Raw genomic sequence first — 25,325 nt, forward strand, 5'->3', positions numbered from 1 at the left:
ACTTCCTGTAGAACTCCACCGGGAACCCATCCGGTCCCGGGGCCTTCCCTGCCTGCATACTCCCCAAACCCTTGCTCAGCTCCTCCAACCCAATTGGTGCCCCCAAACCAGCCACCTCTTGCTCCTCCACCCTCGGGAATCTCAATTGGCCTAGGAATCGTCTCATCCCCTCTTCCCCCGCTGGGGGCTGGGATCTGTACAGCTCCTCATAGAAGGCCTTGAATGCTTCATTTATTTTCGTCGCACTCCGCACTGTGGCTCCCCTTCCATCCTTGACTCCCCCTATTTCCCTCGCTGCCATCCTCTTACGGAGCTGGTGTGCCAGCATCCGACTCGCCTTCTCCCCATACTCGTAGGTCGCCCCCTGTGCCTTCCTCCACTGAGCCTCTGCCTTCCCTGTGGTCAACAGATCAAACTCCGTCTGGAGACGTCGCCTTTCCCCAAGTAATCCCTCCTCAGGGGCCTCTGCGTATCTCCTTTCCACTCTTAAAATCTCCCCCACTAACCTCTCCCTTTCCATGCCCTCTATCTTCTCCCTATGAGCCCTAATGGAGATTAGCTCTCCCCTGAACACCGCCTTCAGCGCCTCCCATACCACCCCCACCCGCACCTCCCCGTTGTCGTTGACCTCCAAGTACCTTTCGATGCACCCCCTCACCCTCCCACACACCACCTCATCTGCCAGCAGTCCCACATCCAACCGCCACAGCGGGCGTTGGTCCCTCTCCTCTCCCAACTCCAGTTCTACCCAGTGCGGGGGGTGATCTGAAATGGCTATGGCCAAATACTCCGTTCCCTCCACTTTCGGGATCAGCGCCCTGCCCAGAACAAAAAAATCTATCCGGGTGTAGGCTTTGTGGACGTGGGAGAAAAAAGAAAATTCCCTGGCCTGCAGCCTGGCAAACCTCCATGGGTCCACTCCCCCCATCTGATCCATAAACCCCCTAAGCACCTTGGCCGCCGCCAGCCTCTTTCCAGTCCTCGATCTGGAGCGATCCAGTGCTGGGTCCAGCACCGTATTGAAATCCCCACCCATTATCAGGCCTCCTACCTCCAGGTCCGGAATGCGCCCCAACATGCGCTTCATGAATCTGGCATCATCCCAGTTCAGAGCGTATACATTTACCAATACCACCCACGTCCCCTGCAACTTACCGCTCACCATCCCATATCGCCCTCCGTTGTCCACTACGATATTCTTGGCCTCAAACGACACCCATTTCCCCACCAATATTGCCACCCCTCTATTCTTCGCATCCAGCCCCGAATGGAATACCTGTCCTACCCATCCCTTTCTTAACCTGACCTGATGGGTCACCTTCAAATGTGTCTCTTGGAGCATGACCACGTCTGCCTTCAGTCCCTTTAAGTGCGTGAACACTCGGGCCCTCTTTACCGGCCCATTCAGGCCCCTCACATTCCGCGTTATCAGCCGGATTGGGAGCCCCCGCCGACTAGCCATCTCTTTTCTAGGCCAGTCCCGTGTCCGTGCCACCCTCACCCTCCGGTCCCCCAGCCGGGAGACCCCCGACCACCTCTTCTGTGTCCCATTCCCCTTTGGCCAGTGCAGCAGCGACCCTTTTTCCCCCCTCCCTCCCTCCCCGCTAGACCCCTGTCTAGCTTTTTTGCTCCCCCCATATCACTCCCGTAAGTCAGCTGACACCTGCTGACCCCGGCTTCCCCCGCCACCCCATTGACCTCCCCGTGTGGGAATCTCCCAATCAGTGTGCGTTCCTCCATTCCCCCTCCCGCCTTTCTTCCCTAGCGCGGGAAAAAACGCCGCGCTTTCCTAAGCCTCCCCTGGCGCAGCTCCTGTCGCGGCCTTGTCTCTTTTGCGCCATCGCAATTCCCCTCTCTCCCCCAGCCCATGTAACATTTGCTGCGCGTGCTTAACACCCTATATACAACAACCATCAAACATCCCCCCCACCCTCACAAACCCTCAGTTTGAGTCCAACTATTCGGTTTGAATAAAGGTCCACGCCTCTTTAGGCGTTTCGAAATAATGGTGCTGATCCTTGTATGTGACCCACAATCGCACTGGCTGCAGCATTCCAAATCTCACTCCTTTCCGGTGCAACACCACCTTGGCCCGGTTGAAACCCGCTCTCCTCTTTGCAACCTCCGTGCTCCAGTCCGGGTATATTCGGATCTCCGCATTGTCCCATCTGCTGCTCCGCTCCTTCTTGGCCCATTTCAAGACCCTCTCTCTGTCCATGAAACGGTGAAACCTCACCACAATCGCCCTTGGCAGCTCGTTAGCCTTGGGCCTCCTCGCCAGCACCCGGTGTGCCCCATCCAGCTCCAGAGGCCTCGAAGGGCCTCCGCGCCCATCATCACCTCGAGCATCGTGCTCGCATATGCCTCGGCATCGGCTCCCTCCACTCCTTCACCCGGCCAGGTGGTAGATGTTTCAGTAGGGGAGCATTTCGGTAACAGTGACCACAATTCAGTAAGTTTTAAAGTACTGGTGGACAAGGATAAGAGTGGTCCGAGGATGAATGTGCTAAATTGGGGGAAGGCTAATTATAACAATATTAGGCGGGAACTGAAGAACATAGATTGGGGGCGGATGTTTGAGGGCAAATCAACATCTGACATGTGGGAGGCTTTCAAGTGGCAGTTGAAAGGAATACAGGACCGGCATGTTCCTGTGAGGAAGAAAGATAAATACGGCAATTTTCGGGAACCTTGGATGACGAGTGATATTGTAGGCCTCGTCAAAAAGAAAAAGGAGGCATTTGTCAGGGCTAAAAGGCTGGGAACAGACGAAGCCTGCGTGGAATATAAGGAAAGAAGGAAGGAACTTAAGCAAGGAGTCAGGAGGACTAGAAGGGGTCACGAAAAGTCATTGGCAAATAGGGTTAAGGAAAATCCCAAGGCTTTTTACGCGTACATAAAAAGCAAGAGGGTAGCCAGGGAAAGGGTTGGCCCACTGAAGGATAGGCAAGGGAATCTATGTGTGGAGCCAGAGGAAATGGGCGAGGTACTAAATGAATACTTTGCATCAGTATTCACCAAAGAGAAGGAATTGGTAGATGTTGAGTCTGGAGAAGGGGGTGTAGATAGCCTGGGTCACATTGTGATCCAAAAAAACGAGGTGTTGGGTGTCTTAAAAAATATTAAGGTAGATAAGTCCCCAGGGCCTGATGGGATCTACCCCAGAATACTGAAGGAGGCTGGAGAGGAAATTGCTGAGGCCTTGACAGAAATCTTTGGATCCTCGCTGTCTTCAGGGGATGTCCCGGAGGACTGGAGAATAGCCAATGTTGTTCCTCTGTTTAAGAAGGGTAGCAAGGATAATCCCGGGAACTACAGGCCGGTGAGCCTTACTTCAGTGGTAGGGAAATTACTGGAGAGAATTCTTCGAGACAGGATCTACTCCCATTTGGAAGCAAATGGACGTATTAGTGAGAGGCAGCACGGTTTTGTGAAGGGGAGGTCGTGTCTCACTAATTTGATAGAATTTTTCGAGGAGGTCACTAAGATGATTGATGCAGGTAGGGCAGTAGATGTTGTCTATATGGACTTCAGTAAGGCCTTTGACAAGGTCCCTCATGGTAGACTAGTACAAAAGGTGAAGTCACACGGGATCAGGGGTGAGCTGGCAAGGTGGATACAGATCTGGCTAGGCCATAGAAGGCAGAGAGTAGCAATGGAGGGATGCTTTTCTAATTGGAGGGCTGTGACCAGTGGTGTTCCACAGGGATCAGTGCTGGGACCTTTGCTCTTTGTAGTATATATAAATGATTTGGAGGAAAATGTAACTGGTCTGATTAGTAAGTTTGCAGACGACACAAAGGTTGGTGGAATTGCGGATAGCGATGAGGACTGTCGGAGGATACAGCAGGACTTAGATTGTCTGGAGACTTGGGCGGAGAGATGGCAGATGGAGTTTAATCCGGACAAATGTGAGGTAATGCATTTTGGAAGGTCTAATGCAGGTAGGGAATATACAGTGAATGGTAGAACCCTCAAGAGTATTGAAAGTCAAAGAGATCTAGGAGTACAGGTCCACAGGTCATTGAAAGGGGCAACACAGGTGGAGAAGGTAGTCAAGAAGGCATACGGCATGCTTGCCTTCATTGGCCGGGGCATTGAGTATAAGAATTGGCAAGTCATGTTGCAGCTGTATAGAACCTTAGTTAGGCCACACTTGGAGTATAGTGTTCAATTCTGGTCGCCACACTACCAGAAGGATGTGGAGGCTTTAGAGAGGGTGCAGAAGAGATTTACCAGAATGTTGCCTGGTATGGAGGGCATTAGCTATGAGGAGCGGTTGAATAAACTCGGTTTGTTCTCACTGGAACGAAGGAGGTTGAGGGGAGACCTGATAGAGGTATACAAAATTATGAGGGGCATAGACAGAGTGGATAGTCAGAGGCTTTTCCCCAGGGTAGAGGGGTCAATTACTAGGGGGCATAGGTTTAAGGTGAGAGGGGCAAGGTTTAGAGTAGATGTACGAGGCAAGTTTTTTACGCAGAGGGTAGTGGGTGCCTGGAACTCGCTACCGGAGGAGGTAGTGGAAGCAGGGACGATAGGGACATTTAAGGGGCATCTTGACAAATATATGAATAGGATGGGAATAGAAGGATACGGACCCAGGAAGTGTAGAAGATTGTAGTTTAGTCGGGCAGCATGGTCGGCACGGGCTTGGAGGGCCGAAGGGCCTGTTCCTGTGCTGTACATTTCTTTGTTCTTTGTTCTTGTTCTTCAGGGAGACCCAGGATCCGCAATTTCTTTCTCCTCGACCTGTTCTCCAGGTCTTTGAATCTTCCCGCCCACCTCTTGTGCAGCGCCTCGTGCTCCTCCACTCTCACCGCCAGGCCCAAGATCACGTCCTCATTCTCACTGACATTTTTCTGCACCTCCTGGATCTTTACCTCGTGGGCCTTCTGGGTCATCCCGAGTCCTTCAATCGCCGACAACACGGGCAGCACGGTAGCAGTGTGGATAGCACAATTGCTTCACAGCGCCAGGGTCCCAGGTTTGATTCTGGCTTGGGTCACTGTCTGTGCGGAGTCTGCACATCCTCCCCGTGTGTGCTTAGGTTTCCTCCGGGTGCTCCGGTTTCCACCCACAGTCCAAAGATGTGTAGGTTAGGTGGATTGACCATGATAAATTGCCCTTAGTGTCCAAAATTGCCCTTAGTGTTGGGTGGGGTCACTGGGTGATGGGGATAGGGTGGCGGTGTTGACCTTGGGTAGGGTGCCCTTTCCAAGAGCCGGTGCAGACTCGATGGGCTGAATGGCCTCCTTCTGCACTGTAAATTATATGAAACATAGGTGCCAGCATCTCCTTGCGCAGCTCCTCGAAGCAGCGCTTGATGACCTCCTGCCGCTCCGGCCCGCACTCCGCTTTGTCCCCGGCCGCCGCCATTTTGCTTTTTTTCGCTCGCTTCTCCCGCTGCTCCAATGCCGTTTTTTTGGCCGTTTCACTTCTGGTCCGGTCCATAAAAGGTGAAGGGGGACCTTGCTCTTCCCTTCCCCACGGGTCGTCTTCAAAAAAATTCCCGTTGGGGCTCCTCTAAAGAGCCCAAAAGTCCGTGATAGCGGGAGCTGCCGAATCGTGCGGCTTAGCTCCGCATAGCCGCAACCGGAAGTCCACTCTCTGACTTCTATCGGTTAGCCAGTTCGTTATCCAACTGGCCAAATTTCCCACTATCCCATGCCTCCTTACTTTCTGCAGAAGCCTACCATGGGGAACCTTATCAAATGCCTTACTAAAATCCATGTACACTACATCCACTGCTTTACCTTCATCCACATGCTTGGTCACCTCCTCAAAGAATTCAATAAGACTTGTAAGGCAAGACCTACCCCTCTGAAATCCGTGCTGACTATCCCTAATCAAGCAGTGTCTTTCCAGATGCTCAGAAATCCTATCCTTCAGTACCCTTTCCATTACTTTGCCTACCACCGAAGTAAGACTAACTGGCCTGTAATTCCCAGGGTTATCCCTATTCCCTTTTTTGAACAGGGGCACGACATTCGCCACTCTCCAATCCCCTGGTACCATCCCTGTTGACAGTGAGGACGAAAAGATCATTGCCAACGGCTCTGCAATTTCATCTCTTGCTTCCCATAAAATCCTTGGATATATCCCGTCAGGCCCGGGGGACTCGTCTATCCTCAAGTTTTTCAAAATGCCCAACACATCTTCCTTCCTAACAAGTATTTCCTCGAGCTTAACAGTCTGTTTCACACTGTCCTCTCCAACAATATCGCCCCTCTCATTTGTAATTACAGAAGAAAAGTACTCGTTCAAGACCTCTCCTATCTCTTCAGACTCAATACACAATCTCCCGCTACTGTCCTTGATCGGACCAACCCTCGCTCTCGTCATTCTCATATTTCTCACATACGCGTAAAAGGCCTTGGGGTTTTCCTTGATCCTACCCGCCAAAGATTGTTCATGCCCTCTCTTAGCTCTCCTAATCCCTTTCTTCAGTTCCCTCCTGGCTATCTTGTATCCCTCCAACGCCCTGCCTGAACCTTGTTTCCTCAGCCTTACATAACTCTCCTTTTTCCTCTTAAGACATTCAACCTCTCGTCAACCATGGTTCCCTCACTCGACCATCTCTTCCCTGCCTGACAGGGACATACATATCAAGGACACGTAGTACCTGTTCCTTGAACAAGTTCCACATTTCACTTGTGTCCTTCCCTGACAGCCTATGTTCCCAACTTATGCACTTCAATTCTTGTCTGACAACATCGTATTTACCCTTCCCCCAATTGTAAACCTTGCCCTGTTGCACGCACCTATCCCTCTCCATTACTAAAGTGAAAGTCACAGAATTGTGGTCACTATCTCCAAAATGCTCCCCCACTAACAAATCTATCGCTTGCCCTGGTTCATTACCAAGTACTAAATCCAATATTGCCCCTCCTCTGGTCGGACAATCTACATACTGTGTTAGAAAAGCTTCCTGGACACACTGCACAAACACCACCCCATCCAAACTATTTGATCTGAAGAGTTTCCACTCAATGTTTGGGAAGTTAAAGTCACCCATGACTACTACCCTGTGACTTCTGCACCTTTCTAAAATCTGTTTCCCAATCTGTTCCTCCACATCTCTGCTACTATTGGGGGGCCTATAGAAAACTCCTAACAAGGTGACTGCTCCTTTCCTATTTCGGACTTCAACCCATACTACCTCAATAGGGTGATACTCCTCGAACTGCCTTTCTGCAGCTGTTATACTACTTCTAATTAACAATGCCATCCCCCCCACCTCTTTTACCACCCTCCCTAATCTTATTGAAACATCTATAACCAGGGACCTCCAACAACCATTTCTGCCCCTCTTCTATCCAAGTTTCCGTGATGGCCACCACATCGTAGTCCCAAGTACCGATCCATGCCTGAAGTTCACCCACCTTATTCCTGATGCTTCTTGCGTTGAAGTATACACACTTCAACCCATCTCCGTGCCTGCAAGTACTCTCCTTTGTCAGTGTTCCCTTCCCCACTGCCTCATTACACGCTTTGGCGTCCTGAATATCGGCTACCTTAGTTGCTGGACTACAAATCCGGTTCCCATTCCCCTGCCAAATTAGTTTAAACCCTCCCGAAGAGTACTAGAAAACCTCCCTCCCAGGATATTGGTGCCCCTCTGGTTCAGATGCAACCCGTCCTGCTTGTGCAGGTCCCACCTTCCCCAGAATGCACTCCAATTATCCAAATACCTGAAGCCCTCCCTCCTACACCATTCCTGCAGCCACGTGTTCAGCTGCGCTCTCTCCCTTTTCCTAGCCTCGCTATCACGTGGCACCGGCAACAAACCAGAGATGACAACTCTGTCTGTCCTGGCTTTTAACTTCCAGCCTAACTCCCTAAACTCATTTATTACCTCCACACCCCTTTTCCTACCTACGTCGTTGGTACCAATGTGCACCACGACTTCTGGCTGTTCCCCCTCCCCCTTAAGGATCCTGAAGACACGATCCGAGACATCCCTGGCCCTGGCACCCGGGAGGCAACATACCTTCCGGGAGTCTCGCTCGCGACCACAGAATCTCCTATCTATTCCCCTAACCATTGAATCTCCTACAACTATTGCTTTTCTATTCTCCCCCCTTCCCTTTTGAGCCCCAGAGCCAGACTCAGTGCCAGAGACCTGGCCGCTAGGACCTTCCTCCAGTAGGTCACCCCCCCCCTCCCCCAAACAGCATCCAAAACGGTATACGTGTTTTGAAGGGGAACGGCCACGAGGGATCCCTGCACTGTCTGCCTGTTTGTTTTTTTCTCCCTGACTGTAACCCAGCTATTCTTGTCCTGTACCTTGGGTGTGGCTACCTCCCTGTAACTCTTCTCAATTACCCCCTCTGCCTCCCGGATGATCCGAAGTTCATCCAGCTTCAGCTCCAGTTCCCTAACACAGTCTTTGAGGAGCTGGAGTTGGGTGCACTTCCCGCAGGTATAGTCAGCGGGGACACCGGTGGTATCCCTCACCACCCACATCCTACAGGAGGAGCATGCAACTGGCCTAGCCTCCATCCCCTCTTACCTTACAGAATATAGCTGCCCTGTGGACCAACTGGATTGCAGCCCTCCGACTCTGCTCCCAGTCAGCTACACTTTCTGTAAACTCCTGGCTCTCTTCTCACTCTTTGCGGAAATGTAGGAAACAAAATGAAAGGAGCACCTTACTCCCATCTCACCCAACTCCCTCAGTCACCAAACTCTCACTATAGCACTCAAATGCACCAAATTCAGCACTCAGTGCAAACAAAGTCTCCACTGTAGGGGATCACTTTTATACTGTGAAGGTCAGTACTGAGGGAGTGCTGCACTGTCAGAGGGTCAGTACTGAGGGAGTGCTGCACTGTCAGAGGGTCAGTACTGAGGGAGTGCTGTACTGTCAGAGAGTCAGTACTGAGGGAGTGCGGCACTGTCAGAGGGTCAGTACTGAGGGAGTGCTGTACTGTCAGAGGGTCAGTACTGAGGGAGTGCTGTACTGTCAGAGAGTCAGTACTGTGGGAGTGCTGCACTGTCAGAGGTCAACACTGAGGGAGTGCCGCACGGTCAGAGGGTCAGTACTGAGGGAGTGCTGCACTGTCAGAGGGTCAACACTGAGGGAGTGCCGCACTGTCAGAGGGTCAACACTGAGGGAGTGCCGCACTGTCAGAGGGTCAACACTGAGGGAGTGCCGCACTGTCAGAGAGTCAGTACTGAGGGAGTGCTGCACTGTCAGAGTGTCAACACTGAGGGAGTGCTGCACTGTCAGAGGGCCAGTACTGAGGGAGTGCCGCACTGTCAGAGGGTCAGTACTGAGGGAGTGCTGCACTGTCAGAGGGACAGTACTGAGGCAGTGCTGCACTGTCAGAGGGTCAGTACTGAGGGAGTGCCGCACTGTCAGAGGGTCAGTACTGAGGGAGTGCCGCACTGTCAGAGGGTCAGTACTGAGGGAGTGCCGCACTGTCAGAGGGTCAGTACTGAGGGAGTGCCGCACTGTCAGAGGGTCAGTACTGAGGGAGTGCCGCACTGTCAGAGGGTCAGTACTGAGGGAGTGTCGCACTGTCAGAGGGTCAGTACTGAGGGAGTGTCGCACTGTCAGAGGGTCAGTACTGAGGGAGTGCTGCACTGTCAGAGGGACAGTACTGAGGCAGTGCTGCACTGTCACAGGGTCAGTACTGAGGGAGTGCTGCACTGTCAGAGGGTCAGTACTGAGGGAGTGCCGCACTGTCAGAGGGTCAGTACTGAGGGAGTGCCGCACTGTCAAGAGGGTCAGTACTGAGGGAGTGCCGCACTGTCAGAGGGTCAGTACTGAGGGAGTGCCGCACTGTCAGAGGGTCAGTACTGAGGGTCAGTACTGAGGGTGTGCTGCACTCTCGGAGGGTCAGTACTGAGGGAGTGCTGCACTGTCAGAGGGTCAGTACTGAGGGAGTGCTGAACTGTCAGAGGATCAGTACTGAGGGAGTGCTGCACTGTCAGAGGGTCAGTACTGAGGGAGTGCCGCACTGTCAGAGGGTCAGTACTGAGGGAGTGCTGCACTGTCAGAGGGTCAGTACTGAGGGAGTGCTGCACTGTCAGAGGGTCAGTACTGAGGGAGTAATGCACGGTCAGTGGGTCAGTACTGAGGTAGTGCCGCACTGTCAGAGGGTCAGTACTGAGGGAGTGCCGCACTGTCAGAGGGTCAGTACTGAGGGAGTGCCGCACTGTCAGAGGGTCAGTACTGAGGGAGTGCCGCACTGTCAGAGGGTCAGTACTGAGTGAGTGCTGCACTGTCAGAGGGTCAGTACTGAGGGAGTAATGCACGGTCAGTGGGTCAGTACTGAGGTAGTGCCGCACTGTCAGAGGGTCAGTACTGAGGGAGTGCCGCACTGTCATAGGGTCAGTACTGAGGGAGTGCCGCACTGTCAGAGGGTCAGTACTGAGGGAGTGCTGCACTGTCAGAGGCTCAGTACTGAGGGAGTGCTGCACTGTCAGAGGCTCAGTACTGAGGGAGTGCTGCACTGTCAGAGGGTCAGTACTGAGGGAGTGCCGCACTGTCAGAGGGTCAGTACTGAGGGAGTGCCGCACTGTCAGAGGATCAGTACTGAGGGAGTGCCGCACTGTCGGAGGGTCAGTACTGAGGGAGTGCTGCACTGTCAGAGGGTCAGTACTGAGTGAGTGCTGCACTGTCAGAGGGTCAGTACTGAGGGAGTGCTGCACTGTCAGAGGGTCAGTACTGAGTGAGTGCTGCACTGTCAGAGGGTCAGTACTGAGTGAGTGCTGCACTGTCAGAGGGTCAGTACTGAGAGAGTGCTGCACTGTCAGAGGGTCAGTACTGAGGGAGTGCTGCACTGTCAGAGGGTCAGTACTGAGTGAGTGCTGCACTGTCAGAGGGTCAGTACTGAGGGAGTGCTGCACTGTCAGAGGGTCAGTACTGAGTGAGTGCTGCACTGTCAGAGGGTCAGTACTGAGTGAGTGCTGCACTGTCAGAGGGTCAGTACTGAGAGAGTGCTGCACTGTCAGAGGGTCAGTACTGAGTGAGTGCTGCACTGTCAGAGGGTCAGTACTGAGGGAGTGCCGCACTGTCAGAGGGTCAGTACTGAGGGAGTGTCGCACTGTCAGAGAGTCAGTACTGAGGGAGTGCCGCACTGTCAGATGCTCAGTACTGAGGGAGTGCCGCCCTGTCAGAGGGTCAGTACTGAGGGAGTGTCGCACTGTCAGAGAGTCAGTACTGAGGGAGTGCCGCACTGTCAGAGGGTCAGTACTGAGGGAATGCCGCACTGTCAGAGGGTCAGTACTGAGGGAGTGCTGCACTGTCAGAGGGTCAGTACTGAGGGAGTGCCGCACTGTCAGAGGGTCAGTACTGAGGGAGTGCCGCACTGTCAGAGGGTCAGTACTGAGGGAGTGCCGCACTGTCAGAGGGTCAGTACTGAGGGAGTGCTGCACTGTGAGAGGGTCAGTACTGAGGGAGTGCTGCACTGTGAGAGGGTCAGTACTGAGGGAGTGCCGCACTGTCAGAGGGTCAGTACTGAGGGAGTGCTGCACTGTGAGAGGGTCAGTACTGAGGGAGTGCTGCACTGTCAGTGGGTCAGTACTGAGGGAGTGCCGCACTGTCAGAGGGTCAGTACTGAGGGAGTGCCGCACTGTCAGAGGGTCAGTACTGAGGGAGTGCCGCACTGTCAGAGGGTCAGTACTGAGGGAGTGCCGCACTGTCAGAGGGTCAGTACTGAGGGAGTGCCGCACTGTCAGAGGGTCAGTACTGAGGGAGTGCCGCACTGTCAAGAGGGTCAGTACTGAGGGAGTGCCGCACTGTCAGAGGGTCAGTACTGAGGGAGTGCCGCACTGTCAGAGGGTCAGTACTGAGGGTCAGTACTGAGGGTGTGCTGCACTCTCGGAGGGTCAGTACTGAGGGAGTGCTGCACTGTCAGAGGGTCAGTACTGAGGGAGTGCTGAACTGTCAGAGGATCAGTACTGAGGGAGTGCTGCACTGTCAGAGGGTCAGTACTGAGGGAGTGCCGCACTGTCAGAGGGTCAGTACTGAGGGAGTGCTGCACTGTCAGAGGGTCAGTACTGAGGGAGTGCTGCACTGTCAGAGGGTCAGTACTGAGGGAGTAATGCACGGTCAGTGGGTCAGTACTGAGGTAGTGCCGCACTGTCAGAGGGTCAGTACTGAGGGAGTGCCGCACTGTCAGAGGGTCAGTACTGAGGGAGTGCCGCACTGTCAGAGGGTCAGTACTGAGGGAGTGCCGCACTGTCAGAGGGTCAGTACTGAGTGAGTGCTGCACTGTCAGAGGGTCAGTACTGAGGGAGTGCTGCACTGTCAGAGGGTCAGTACTGAGGGAGTAATGCACGGTCAGTGGGTCAGTACTGAGGTAGTGCCGCACTGTCAGAGGGTCAGTACTGAGGGAGTGCCGCACTGTCATAGGGTCAGTACTGAGGGAGTGCCGCACTGTCAGAGGGTCAGTACTGAGGGAGTGCTGCACTGTCAGAGGCTCAGTACTGAGGGAGTGCTGCACTGTCAGAGGGTCAGTACTGAGGGAGTGCTGCACTGTCAGAGGGTCAGTACTGAGGGAGTGCCGCACTGTCAGAGGGTCAGTACTGAGGGAGTGCCGCACTGTCAGAGGATCAGTACTGAGGGAGTGCCGCACTGTCGGAGGGTCAGTACTGAGGGAGTGCTGCACTGTCAGAGGGTCAGTACTGAGTGAGTGCTGCACTGTCAGAGGGTCAGTACTGAGGGAGTGCTGCACTGTCAGAGGGTCAGTACTGATTGAGTGCTGCACTGTCAGAGGGTCAGTACTGAGTGAGTGCTGCACTGTCAGAGGGTCAGTACTGAGAGAGTGCTGCACTGTCAGAGGGTCAGTACTGAGGGAGTGCTGCACTGTCAGAGGGTCAGTACTGAGTGAGTGCTGCACTGTCAGAGGGTCAGTACTGAGGGAGTGCTGCACTGTCAGAGGGTCAGTACTGAGTGAGTGCTGCACTGTCAGAGGGTCAGTACTGAGTGAGTGCTGCACTGTCAGAGGGTCAGTACTGAGAGAGTGCTGCACTGTCAGAGGGTCAGTACTGAGTGAGTGCTGCACTGTCAGAGGGTCAGTACTGAGGGAGTGCCGCACTGTCAGAGGGTCAGTACTGAGGGAGTGTCGCACTGTCAGAGAGTCAGTACTGAGGGAGTGCCGCACTGTCAGATGCTCAGTACTGAGGGAGTGCCGCACTGTCAGAGGGTCAGTACTGAGGGAGTGCCGCACTGTCAGACGGTCAGTACTGAGGGAGTGCCGCACTGTCAGATGCTCAGTACTGAGGGAGTGCCGCCCTGTCAGAGGGTCAGTACTGAGGGAGTGTCGCACTGTCAGAGAGTCAGTACTGAGGGAGTGCCGCACTGTCAGAGGGTCAGTACTGAGGGAACGCCGCACTGTCAGAGGGTCAGTACTGAGGGAGTGCTGCACTGTCAGAGGGTCAGTACTGAGGGAGTGCCGCACTGTCAGAGGGTCAGTACTGAGGGAGTGCCGCACTGTCAGAGGGTCAGTACTGAGGGAGTGCCGCACTGTCAGAGGGTCAGTACTGAGGGAGTGCTGCACTGTGAGAAGGTCAGTACTGAGGGAGTGCTGCACTGTGAGAGGGTCAGTACTGAGGGAGTGCCGCACTGTCAGAGGGTCAGTACTGAGGGAGTGCTGCACTGTGAGAGGGTCAGTACTGAGGGAGTGCTGCACTGTCAGAGGGTCAGTACTGAGGGAGTGCCGCACTGTCAGAGGGTCAGTACTGAGGGAGTGCCGCACTGTCAGAGGATCAGTACTGAGGGAGTGCCGCACTGTCGGAGGGTCAGTACTGAGGGAGTGCTGCACTGTCAGAGGGTCAGTACTGAGTGAGTGCTGCACTGTCAGAGGGTCAGTACTGAGGGAGTGCTGCACTGTCAGAGGGTCAGTACTGAGTGAGTGCTGCACTGTCAGAGGGTCAGTACTGAGTGAGTGCTGCACTGTCAGAGGGTCAGTACTGAGAGAGTGCTGCACTGTCAGAGGGTCAGTACTGAGGGAGTGCTGCACTGTCAGAGAGTCAGTACTGAGTGAGTGCTGCACTGTCAGAGGGTCAGTACTGAGGGAGTGCTGCACTGTCAGAGGGTCAGTACTGAGTGAGTGCTGCACTGTCAGAGGGTCAGTACTGAGTGAGTGCTGCACTGTCAGAGGGTCAGTACTGAGAGAGTGCTGCACTGTCAGAGGGTCAGTACTGAGTGAGTGCTGCACTGTCAGAGGGTCAGTACTGAGGGAGTGCCGCACTGTCAGAGGGTCAGTACTGAGGGAGTGTCGCACTGTCAGAGAGTCAGTACTGAGGGAGTGCCGCACTGTCAGATGCTCAGTACTGAGGGAGTGCCGCACTGTCAGAGGGTCAGTACTGAGGGAGTGCCGCACTGTCAGAGGGTCAGTACTGAGGGAGTGCCGCACTGTCAGATGCTCAGTACTGAGGGAGTGCCGCCCTGTCAGAGGGTCAGTACTGAGGGAGTGTCGCACTGTCAGAGAGTCAGTACTGAGGGAGTGCCGCACTGTCAGAGGGTCAGTACTGAGGGAACGCCGCACTGTCAGAGGGTCAGTACTGAGGGAGTGCTGCACTGTCAGAGGGTCAGTACTGAGGGAGTGCCGCACTGTCAGAGGGTCAGTACTGAGGGAGTGCCGCACTGTCAGAGGGTCAGTACTGAGGGAGTGCCGCACTGTCAGAGGGTCAGTACTGAGGGAGTGCTGCACTGTGAGAAGGTCAGTACTGAGGGAGTGCTGCACTGTGAGAGGGTCAGTACTGAGGGAGTGCCGCACTGTCAGAGGGTCAGTACTGAGGGAGTGCTGCACTGTGAGAGGGTCAGTACTGAGGGAGTGCTGCACTGTGAGAGGGTCAGTACTGAGGGAGTGCCGCACTGTCAGAGGGTCAGTACTGAGGGAGTGCCGCACTGTCAGAGGGTCAGTACTGAGGGAGTGCCGCACTGTCAGAGGGTCAGTACTGAGGGAGTGCCGCACTGTCAGAGGGTCAGTACTGAGGGAGTGCTGCACTGTCAGATGGTCAGTACTGAGGGAGCGCCGCACTGTCAGAGGGTCAGTACTGAGGGAGTGATGCATTGTCAGAGGGTCAGTACTGAGGGAGTGCCACACTGTCAGAGGGTCAGTACTGAGGGAGTGCCGCACTGTCAGAGGATCAGTACTGAGGGAGTGATGCACTGTCAGAGAGTCAGTACTGAGGGAGTGCAGCACTGTCAGAGGGTCAGTACTGAGGGAGTGCAGCACTGTCAGAGGGTCAGTACTGAGGGAGTGCCGCACTGTCAGAGGGTCAGTACTGAGGGAGTGCCGCACTGTCAGAGGATCAGTACTGAGGGAGTGATGCACTGTCAGAGGGTCAGTACTGAGGGAGTGCTGCACTGTCAGAGGGTCAGTACTGAGGGAGTGCCGCACTGTCAGAGGGTCAGTACTGAGGGAGTGCTGCACTGTCAGAGGGTCAATGCTGAGGGAGTGCCGCACTGTCAGAGGGTCAGTACTGAGGGAGTGCTGCCCTGTCAGAGGGTCAGTACTGAGGGAGTGATGCACTGTCAGAGGGTCAATGCTGAGGGAGTGCCGCACTGTCAGAGGGTCAGTACTGAGGGAGTGCTGCACTGTCAGAGGGTCAGTACTGAGGGAGTGCCGCTCTGTCAGAGGGTCAATGCTGAGGGAGTGCCGCACTGTCAGAGGGTCAGTACTGAGCGAGTGCCGCACTGTCAGAGGGTCAGTACTGAGGGAGTGCTGTGCTGTCAGAGGGTCAGTACTGAGGGAGTGATGCACTGTCAGAGGGTCAATGCTGAGGGAGTGTCGCACTGTCAGAGCGTCAGTACTGAGGGAGCGCCGCACTGTCAGAGCGTCAGTACTGAGGGAGTGTCGCACTGTCAGAGCGTCAGTACTGAGGGAGCGCTGCACTGTCAGAGTTTCAGTACTGAGGGAGTGCTGCACTGTCAGAGGGTCAGTACTGTGGGAGTGCCGCACTGTCAGAGGGTCAGTACTGAGGGAGTGCTGCACTGTCAGAGGGTCAATGCTGAGGGAGTGCCGCACTGTCAGAGGGTCAGTACTGAGGGAGTGCTGCCCTGTCAGAGGGTCAGTACTGAGGGAGTGATGCACTGTCAGAGGGTCAATGCTGAGGGAGTGCCGCACTGTCAGAGGGTCAGTACTGAGGGAGTGCTGCACTGTCAGAGGGTCAGTACTGAGGGAGTGCCGCACTGTCAGAGGGTCAATGCTGAGGGAGTGCCGCACTGTCAGAGGGTCAGTACTGAGGGAGTGCCGCACTGTCAGAGGGTCAGTACTGAGGGAGTGCTGTGCTGTCAGAGGGTCAGTACTGAGGGAGTGCTGCACTGTCAGAGGGTCAGTACTGAGGGAGTGCTGTGCTGTCAGAGGGTCAATGCTGAGGGAGTGCCGCACTGTCAGAGGGTCAGTACTGAGGGAGTGCTGCACTGTCAGAGGGTCAGTACTGAGGGAGTGCCGCACTGTCAGAGGGTCAGTAGTGAGGGAGTGCTGTGCTGTCAGAGGGTCAGTACTGAGGGAGTGCCGCACTGTCAGAGGGTCAGTACTGAGGGAGTGCCGCACTGTCAGAGGGTCAGTACTGAGGGAGTGCCGCACTGTCAGAGCGTCAGTACTGAGGGAGTGCTGTGCTGTCAGAGGGTCTGTACTGAGGGAGTGCCGCACTGTCAGAGGGTCAGTACTGAGGGAGTGCTGTGCTGTCAGAGGGTCAGTACTGAGGGAGTGCCGCACTGTCAGAGGGTCAGTACTGAGGGAGTGCCGCACTGTCAGAGGGTCAGTACTGAGGGAGTGCCGCACTGTCAGAGCGTCAGTACTGAGGGAGTGCCGCACTGTCAGAGGGTCAGTACTGAGGGAGTGCTGCACTGTCAGAGCGTCAGTACTGAGGGAGTGTCGCACTGTCAGAGCGTCAGTACTGAGGGAGCGCCGCACTGTCAGAGCGTCAGTACTGAGGGAGTGTCGCACTGTCAGAGCGTCAGTACTGAGGGAGCGCTGCACTGTCAGAGTTTCAGTACTGAGGGAGTGCTGCACTGTCAGAGGGTCAGTACTGTGGGAGTGCCGCACTGTCAGAGGGTCAGTACTGAGGGAGTGCTGCACTGTCAGAGGGTCAATGCTGAGGGAGTGCCGCACTGTCAGAGGGTCAGTACTGAGGGAGTGCTGCCCTGTCAGAGGGTCAGTACTGAGGGAGTGATGCACTGTCAGAGGGTCAATGCTGAGGGAGTGCCGCACTGTCAGAGGGTCAGTACTGAGGGAGTGCTGCACTGTCAGAGGGTCAGTGCTGAGGGAGTGCTGCACTGTCAGAGCGTCAGTACTGAGGGAGCGCCGCACTGTCAGAGTTTCAGTACTGAGGGAGTGCTGCACTGTCAGAGGGTCAGTACTGTGGGAGTGCTGCACTGTCAGAGGGTCCGTACTGAGGGAGTGTCGCACTGTCAGAGGGTCAGTACTGAGGGAGTGCTGCACTGTCAGAGGGTCAGTACTGAGGGAGTGCCGCACTGTCAGAGGGTCAATGCTGAGGGAGTGCCGCACTGTCAGAGAGTCAGTACTGAGGGAGTGCTGCACTGTCAGAGGGTCAGTGCTGAGGGAGTGCCGCACTGTCAGAGGGTCAATGCTGAGGGAGTGCCGCACTGTCAGAGGGTCAGTACTGAGGGAGTGCTGCACTGTCAGAGGGTCAGTACTGAGGGAGTGCTGCACTGTCAGAGGGTCAGTGCTGAGGGAGTGCTGCACTGTCAGAGGGTCAGTACTGAGAGAGTGCCGCACTGTCAGAGGGTCAGTACTGAGGGAGTGCCGCACTGTCAGAGGGTCAGTACTGAGGGAGTGCCGCACTGTCAGAGGGTCAGTACTGAGGGAGTGCCGCACTGTCAGAGGGTCAGTACTGAGGGAGTGCCGCACTGTCAGAGGGTCAGTACTGAGGGAGTGCCGCACTGTCAGAGGGTCAGTACTGAGGGAGTGCCGCACTGTCAGAGCGTCAGTACTGAGGGAGTGCTGTGCTGTCAGAGGGTCAGTACTGAGGGAGTGCCGCACTGTCAGAGGGTCAGTACTGAGGGAGTGCTGTGCTGTCAGAGGGTCAGTACTGAGGGAGTGCCGCACTGTCAGAGGGTCAGTACTGAGGGAGTGCCGCACTGTCAGAGGGTCAGTACTGAGGGAGTGCCGCACTGTCAGAGCGTCAGTACTGAGGGAGTGCCGCACTGTCAGAGGGTCAGTACTGAGGGAGTGCTGCACTGTCAGAGCGTCAGTACTGAGGGAGTGTCGCACTGTCAGAGCGTCAGTACTGAGGGAGCGCCGCACTGTCAGAGCGTCAGTACTGAGGGAGTGTCGCACTGTCAGAGCGTCAGTACTGAGGGAGTGCTGCACTGTCAGAGGGTCAGTACTGAGGGAGATCCGCACTGTCAGAGGGTCAGTACTGAGGGAGTGCTGCACTGTCAGAGGGTCAGTACTGTGGGAGTGCCGCACTGTCAGAGGGTCAGTACTGAGGGAGTGCTGCACTGTCAGAGGGTCAATGCTGAGGGAGTGCCGCACTGTCAGAGGGTCAGTACTGAGGGAGTGCTGCCCTGTCAGAGGGTCAGTACTGAGGGAGTGATGCACTGTCAGAGGGTCAATGCTGATGGAGTGCTGCACTGTCAGAGTTTCAGTACTGAGGGAGTGCTGCACTGTCAGAGTTTCAGTACTGAGGGAGTGCTGCACTGTCAGAGGGTCAGTACTGAGGGAGTGTCGCACTGTCAGAGGGTCAGTACTGAGGGAGTGCTGCACTGTCAGAGGGTCAGTACTGAGGGAGTGCTGCACTGTCAGAGGGTCAGTGCTGAGGGAGTGCCGCACTGTCAGAGGGTCAATGCTGAGGGAGCGCTGCACTGTCAGAGGGTCAGTACTGAGGGAGTGCCGCACTGTCAGAGGGTCAGTGCTGAGGGAGTGCTGCACTGTCAGAGGGTCAGTACTGAGGGAGTGCCGCACTGTCAGAGGGTCAGTACTGAGGGAGTGCCGCACTGTCAGAGGGTCAGTACTGAGGGAGTGCTGCATTGTCAGAGGGGTCAGTACTGAGGGAGTGCTGCACTGTCAGAGGGTCAGTACTGAGGGAGTGCTGCACTGTCAGAGGGGTCAGTACTGAGGGAGTGCTGCACTGTCAGAGGGTCAGTACTGAGGGAGTGCTGCACTGTCAGAGGGTCAGTACTGAGGGAGTGCCGCACTGTCAGAGGGTCAGTACTGAGGGAGTGCTGCACTGTCAGAGGGTCAGTACTGAGGGAGTGCTGCACTGTCAGAGGGTCAGTACTGAGGGAGTGCCGCACTGTCAGAGGGTCAGTACTGAGGGAGTGCTGCACTGTCAGAGGGTCAGTACTGAGGGAGTGCTGCACTGTCAGAGGGTCAGTACTGAGGGAGTGCCGCACTGTCAGAGGGTCAGTACTGAGTGAGTGCCGCACTGTCAGAGGGTCAATACTGAGGGAGTGCCGCACTGTCAGAGGGTCAGTACTGAGGGAGTGCCGCACTGTCAGAGGGTCAGTACTGAGGGAGTGCCGCACTGTCAGAGGGTCAGTACGGACGGAGTGCCGCACTGTCAGAGGGTCAGTACTGAGGGAGTGCCGCACTGTCAGAGGGTCAGTACGGACGGAGTGCCGCACTGTCAGAGGGTCAGTACTGAGGGAATGCTGCACTGTCAGAGGGTCAGCACTGAGGGAGTGCTGCACTGTCAGAGGGTCAGTACTGAGGGAGTGCCGCACTGTCAGAGAGTCAGTACTGAGGGAGTGCCGCACTGTCAGAGGGTCAGTACTGAGGGAGAGCCGCACTGTCAGAGAGTCAGTACTGAGGGAGTGCCGCACTGTCAGAGGGTCAGTACTGAGGGAGTGCCGCACTGTCAGAGAGTCAGTACTGAGGGAGTGCCGCACTGTCAGAGGGTCAGTACTGAGGGAGAGCCGCACTGTCAGAGAGTCAGTACTGAGGGAGCCGCACTGTCAGAGGGTCAGTACTGAGGGAGCCGCAGTGCCGAGGGGACAGTGTTTCCTCACCTGTCGCTCTCTCCATCCCGGCCTCGGGCCTCTCCGCTCTTTCCCAGCCCCGCTCCCCGGGCCGCCCACTGCCGGACGCGGGACTCGAACCGACGACAGAACGCGGCCGCCATCGCGCGGGCGGGGTCAGGGGTCAGCGCCAAGGAGCCCGCGGCAAGAGCGGCGCCCCCGCTGCTCCCGGCTCCCTGCCGCCACCCGCGGCCGAGCGCAGCAACTGCAGCTCCCACTCTTCCTGCGCCCGGGCTTGGCTCCACCGGCTCCAGACCCTCTCCCAGCCCCAGACTCCCAACCCAGCCCCGCTCACAAACTCCAGACCCAGACCCAGGACCAGCTCCAGACCCATTGACCCAGACTCCAGACCCAGACTCCAGACCCAGACCCAGATTCCAGACCCCAGACTCCAGACTCCAGACCCAGACTCCAGACCCCAGACTCCAGACCCCAGACCCAGACTCCAGACCCCAGATCCAGACCCAGACTCCAGACCCTCTCCCAGACTCCAGACCCCAGACTCCAGACTCCAGACCCAGACTCCAGACCCAGACCCAGATTCCAGACCCCAGACTCCAGACTCCAGACCCAGACTCCAGACCCCAGACTCCAGACCCCAGACCCAGACTCCAGACCCCAGACTCCAGACCCCAGATCCAGACCCAGACTCCAGACCCTCTCCCAGACTCCAGACCCCAGACTCCAGACCCCAGATCCAGACCCAGACTCCCAACCCAGACCCCAGACCCCAGACCCAGACTCCAGACCCAGACTCCAGACCCTCTCCCAGACTCCAGACCCAGACCCAGACCCCAGACCCAGCCCCAGACTCCCAACCCAGACCCAGACCCCAGACTCCAGACCCAGACTCCAGACCCTCTCCCAGACTCCAGACCCAGACCCAGATTCCAGACCCCAGACTCCAGACCCCAGACCCAGACTCCAGACCCCAGACTCCAGACCCAGATCCAGACCCAGACTCCCAACCCAGACCCCAGACCCCAGACCCCAGACCCAGACTCCAGACCCAGACTCCAGACCCTCTCCCAGACTCCAGACCCAGACCCAGACTCCAGACCCCAGACCCAGCCCCAGACTCCCAACCCAGACCCCAGACCCCAGACCCCAGACCCAGACTCCAGACCCAGACTCCAGACCCTCTCCCAGACTCCAGACCCAGACCCAGACTCCAGACCCCAGACCCAGCCCCAGACTCCCAACCCAGACCCAGACCCCAGACTCCAGACCCCAGGCCCAGACCCAGACTCCAGACCCCAGACCCCAGACCCCAGACTCCAGACCCAGACCCCAGACCCCAGACTCCAGACCCAGACCCCAGACTCCAGACCCAGACCCCAGACCCCAGACTCGACCCCAGACTCCAGACCCCAGACCCAGACCCAGACTCCAGACCCAGACTCCCAACCCAGACCCCAGACCCAGACTCCAGACCCTCTCCCAGACTCCAGACCCCAGACCCAGCCCCACTCACAAACTCCAGACCCAGACCCCACTCCCAGGCTCCAGACCCAGACCAGCCCCAGACTCCCAACCCAGACCCGCTCCCAGACTCCAGACCCAGACACCAGGCCCAGACTCCAGACCCACTCCAGCCCCAGACTCCCAACCCCCCCCCCCAGACCAGCCCCACATTCCAGACCCAGACTACGGACCAGCGCCAAACTCCAGACTCCAGACTAGCTCCAGGCATCAGCTCCAGACCAACTCCAAGCTCCAGACCAGTTGCAGATCGGCTCCGGACTCCAGACCAGCTGTAGACAGTCTCCAGACTCCAGTGTCAGGCCTTCCAATGAATATTTCCTTGTCAAATTATGCCTTCTGAAGTGTATCACCTCACACTTCTCAGGGATAAATTCAATCTGCCACTTTTCTGCCCATTTGACCATCCCGTCTATATCCTCCTGTAACCTGCGATACTCAACCTCACTGTTAGCCAATCTTTGTGTCATCCGCAAACTTACTGATCCTACTCCCATATAGTCATCTAATTTATTTATATAAATGACTAAATTTGAGGGCCCAGCACAGATGCCTGTGGTACGCCACTGGACACTGGCTTCCAGCACTGGGGCAGCACGGTAGCATTGTGGATAGCACAATTGCTTCACAGCTCCAGGGCCCCAGGTTCGATTCCCGGCTTGGGTCACTGTCTGTGCGGAGTCTGCACGTCCTCCCCGTGTCTGCGTGGGTTTCCTCCGGGTGCTCCGGTTTCCTCCCACAGTCCAAAGATGTGCAGGTTAGGTGGATTGGCCATGATAAATTGCCCTTAGTGTCCAAAATTGCCCTTAGTGTTGGGTGGGGTTACTGGGTTATGGGGATAGGGTGGAGGTGTTGACCTTGGGTAGGGTGCTCTTTCCAAGAGCCGGTGCAGACTCGATGGGCCGAATGGCCTCCTTCTGCACTGTAAATTATATGATTAAGCAGCCGTCTGTCATCACCCGCTGTCACTTCCCGCTAAGCCAATTTTGAGTCCACCTCATCAGGTTACCCTGTATCCCATGTGCATTTGCCTTCTTAATAAGTCTCCTAACTTCGATGTTGTGGCCATTTCGGAGACATGGATAGAGCAGGGACAGGAATGGTTGTCACAGGTGCCGGGGTTTAGATATTTCAGTAAGCTCAGGGAAGGTGGTAAAAGAGGGGGAGGGGTGGCTTTGTTAGTCAAGGACAGTATTACGGTGGCAGAAAGGACGTTTGATGAGGACTCGTCTACTGAGGTAGTATGGGCTGAGGTTAGAAACAGGAAAGGAGAGGTCACCCTGTTAGGGGTTTTCTATAGGCCTCCGAAAAATTCCAGAGATGTAGAGGAAAGGATTGCAAAGATGATTCTGGATAGGAGCGAAAGCAACAGGGTAGTGTTATGGGGGACTTTAACTTTCCAAATATTGACTGGAAACGATATCGTTTGAGTACTTTAGATGGGTCCGTTTTTGTCCAATATGTGCAGGAGGGTTTCCTGACATAGTATGTAGATAGGCCAACGAGAGGCGAGGCCATATTGGATTTGGTACTGGGTAATGAACCAGGACAGGTGTTAGATTTGGAGGTAGGTGAGCACTTTGGTGATAGTGACCACAATTCGATTGCGTTTACTTTAGTGATGGAAAGGGATAGGTATATACCGCAGGGCAAGAATTAGATCTGGGGGAAAGGCAATTATGATGCGATGAGGCAAGACTTAGGATGCATCGGATGGAGAGGAAAACTGCAGGGGATGGGCACAATGGAAATGTGTAGCTTGTTCAAGGAAGAGCTACTGCGTGTCCTTGATAAGTATGCACCTATCAGGCAGGGAAGAAGTGGTCGAGCGAGGGAACCGTGGTTTACTAAAGCAGTCGAAACACTTGTCAAGAGGAAGAAGGCTTATGTAAAGATGAGACATGAAGGTTCAGTTAGGGCGCTTGAGAGTTACAAGTTAGCTAGGAAGGACCTAAAGAGAGAGCTAAGAAGAGCCAGGAGGGCACATGAGAAGTCTTCGGCAGGTAGGATCAAGGATAACCCTGAAGCTTTCTATAGATATGTCAGGAATAAAAGAATGACTAGGGTAAGAGTAGGGCCAGTCAAGGACAGTTAGTGGGAAGTTGTGCTTGGAGTGCGAGGAGATAGGAGAGGTGCTAAATGAATATTTTTCATCAGTATTCACACAGGAAAAAGACAATGTTGTCGAGGAGAATACTGAAATTCAGGCTACTAGACTAGAAGGGCTTGAGGCTCATAAGGAGGAGGTGTTAGCAATTCTGGAAAGTGTGAAAATAGATAAGTTCCCTGGGCTGGATGGGATTTATCCTAGGATTCTCTGGGAAGCTAGGGAGGAGATTGCTGAGCCTTTGATCTTTAAGTCATCTTTGTCTACAGGAATAGTGCCAGAAGACTGGAGGATAGCAAATGTTGTCCCCTTGTTCAAGAAGGGGAGTAGAGACAACCCCGGTAACTAGACCAGTGAGCCTTACTTCGGTTGTGGGCAAAATCTTTGAAAGGTTTATAAGAGATAGGATGTATAGTCATCTGGAGAGGAATAATATGATTAGAGATAGTCAACACGGTTTTGTGAAGGGTAGGTCGTGCCTCACAAACCTTATTGAGTTCTTTGAGAAGGTGACTAAACAGGTGGATGAGGGTAAAACAGTTGATGTGGTGTATATGGATTTCAGTAAAACATTTGATAAGGTTCCCCAAGGTAGGCTTCTGCAGAAAATATGGAGGCATGGGATTCAGGGTGATTTAGCAGTTTGGATCAAAAATTGGCTAGCTGGAAGACAAAGGGTGGTGGTTGATGGGAAATGTTCAGACTGGAGTCCAGTTACTTGTGGTGTACCACAAGGATCTGTTTTGGGGCCACTGCTGTTTGTCATTTTTATAAATGACCTGGAGGAGGGCGTAGAAGGATGGGTGAGTAAATTTGCAGATGACATTAAAGTCGGTGGAGATGTGGACAGTGCGGAAGGATGTTACAAGTTACAGAGGGACATAGATAAGCTGCAGCGCTGGGCTGAGAGGTGGCAAATGGAGTTTAATGCAGAAAAGTGTGAGGTGATTCATTTTGGAAGGAGTACTGGGCTAATGGTAAGATTCTTGGCAGTGTGGATGAGCAGAGAGATCTCTGTGTCCATTTACATAGATCCCTGAAAGTTGCCACCCAGGTTGAAAAGGTTGTTAAGGAGGCGTACGGTGTGTTAGCTTTTATTGGTAGAGGGATTGAGTTTCGGAGCCATGAGGTCATGTTGCAGCTGTACAAAACTCTGGTGCGGCCGCGTTTGGAGTATTGCGTGCAATTCTGGTCGCCGCATTATAGGAAGGATGTGGAAGCATTGGAAAGGGTGCAGAGATTTACCAGAATGTTGCCTGGTATGGAGGGAAAATCTTATGAGGAAAGGCTGAGGGACTTGAGGCTGTTTTCGTTAGAGAGAAGAAGGTTAAGAGGTGACTTAATTGAGGCATACAAGATGATCAGAGGATTGGATAGGGTGGACAGTGAGAGCCTTTTTCCTCGGATGTTGATGTCGAGCATGAGGGGACATAGCTTTAAATCGAGGGGAGATAGTTATGAGACAGATGTCAGAGGTAGGTTCTTTAATCAGAGAGTAGTAAGGGCGTGGAATGCCCTGCCTGAAACAGTAGTGGACTCGCCAACACATCCAAATGGTCATTGGATAGACATAAGGACGATAAGGGAATAGTGTAGATGGGCTTTAGAGTGGTTTCACAGGTCGGTGCAACATCGAGGGCCAAAGGCCTGTACTGCGCTGTAATGTTCTATGTGGGACCTTGACAAAGGCTTTGCTGAAATCCATATAAACTACATCAACTGCGGTACCCTCATCAAATTTGTCAGGCATGAACTCTCTGACAAAGCTATGCTGACTATTCCTGATCA

At 54.8% G+C, this 25,325-nt stretch overlaps 1 protein-coding gene across 1 annotated transcript in view; it reads right to left on the reverse strand.

The window, feature by feature from the left end:
* Positions 1-20,111, reverse strand: part of ndufaf3 (NADH:ubiquinone oxidoreductase complex assembly factor) — a 31,256-nt gene extending 11,145 nt beyond the window's left edge. The window contains exon 1 of the mRNA XM_072473130.1: positions 19,940-20,111. Coding sequence (XP_072329231.1) covers positions 19,940-20,052 — 113 coding nt within the window. The 5' untranslated portion in view covers positions 20,053-20,111. The remainder of the gene's footprint in view (positions 1-19,939) is intronic.
* Between the last annotated feature and the right edge of the window lie 5,214 nt (positions 20,112-25,325).

This window comes from Scyliorhinus torazame, chromosome 13 (genome assembly GCF_047496885.1).
Source record: "Scyliorhinus torazame isolate Kashiwa2021f chromosome 13, sScyTor2.1, whole genome shotgun sequence".
NCBI lineage: Eukaryota > Metazoa > Chordata > Chondrichthyes > Carcharhiniformes > Scyliorhinidae > Scyliorhinus > Scyliorhinus torazame.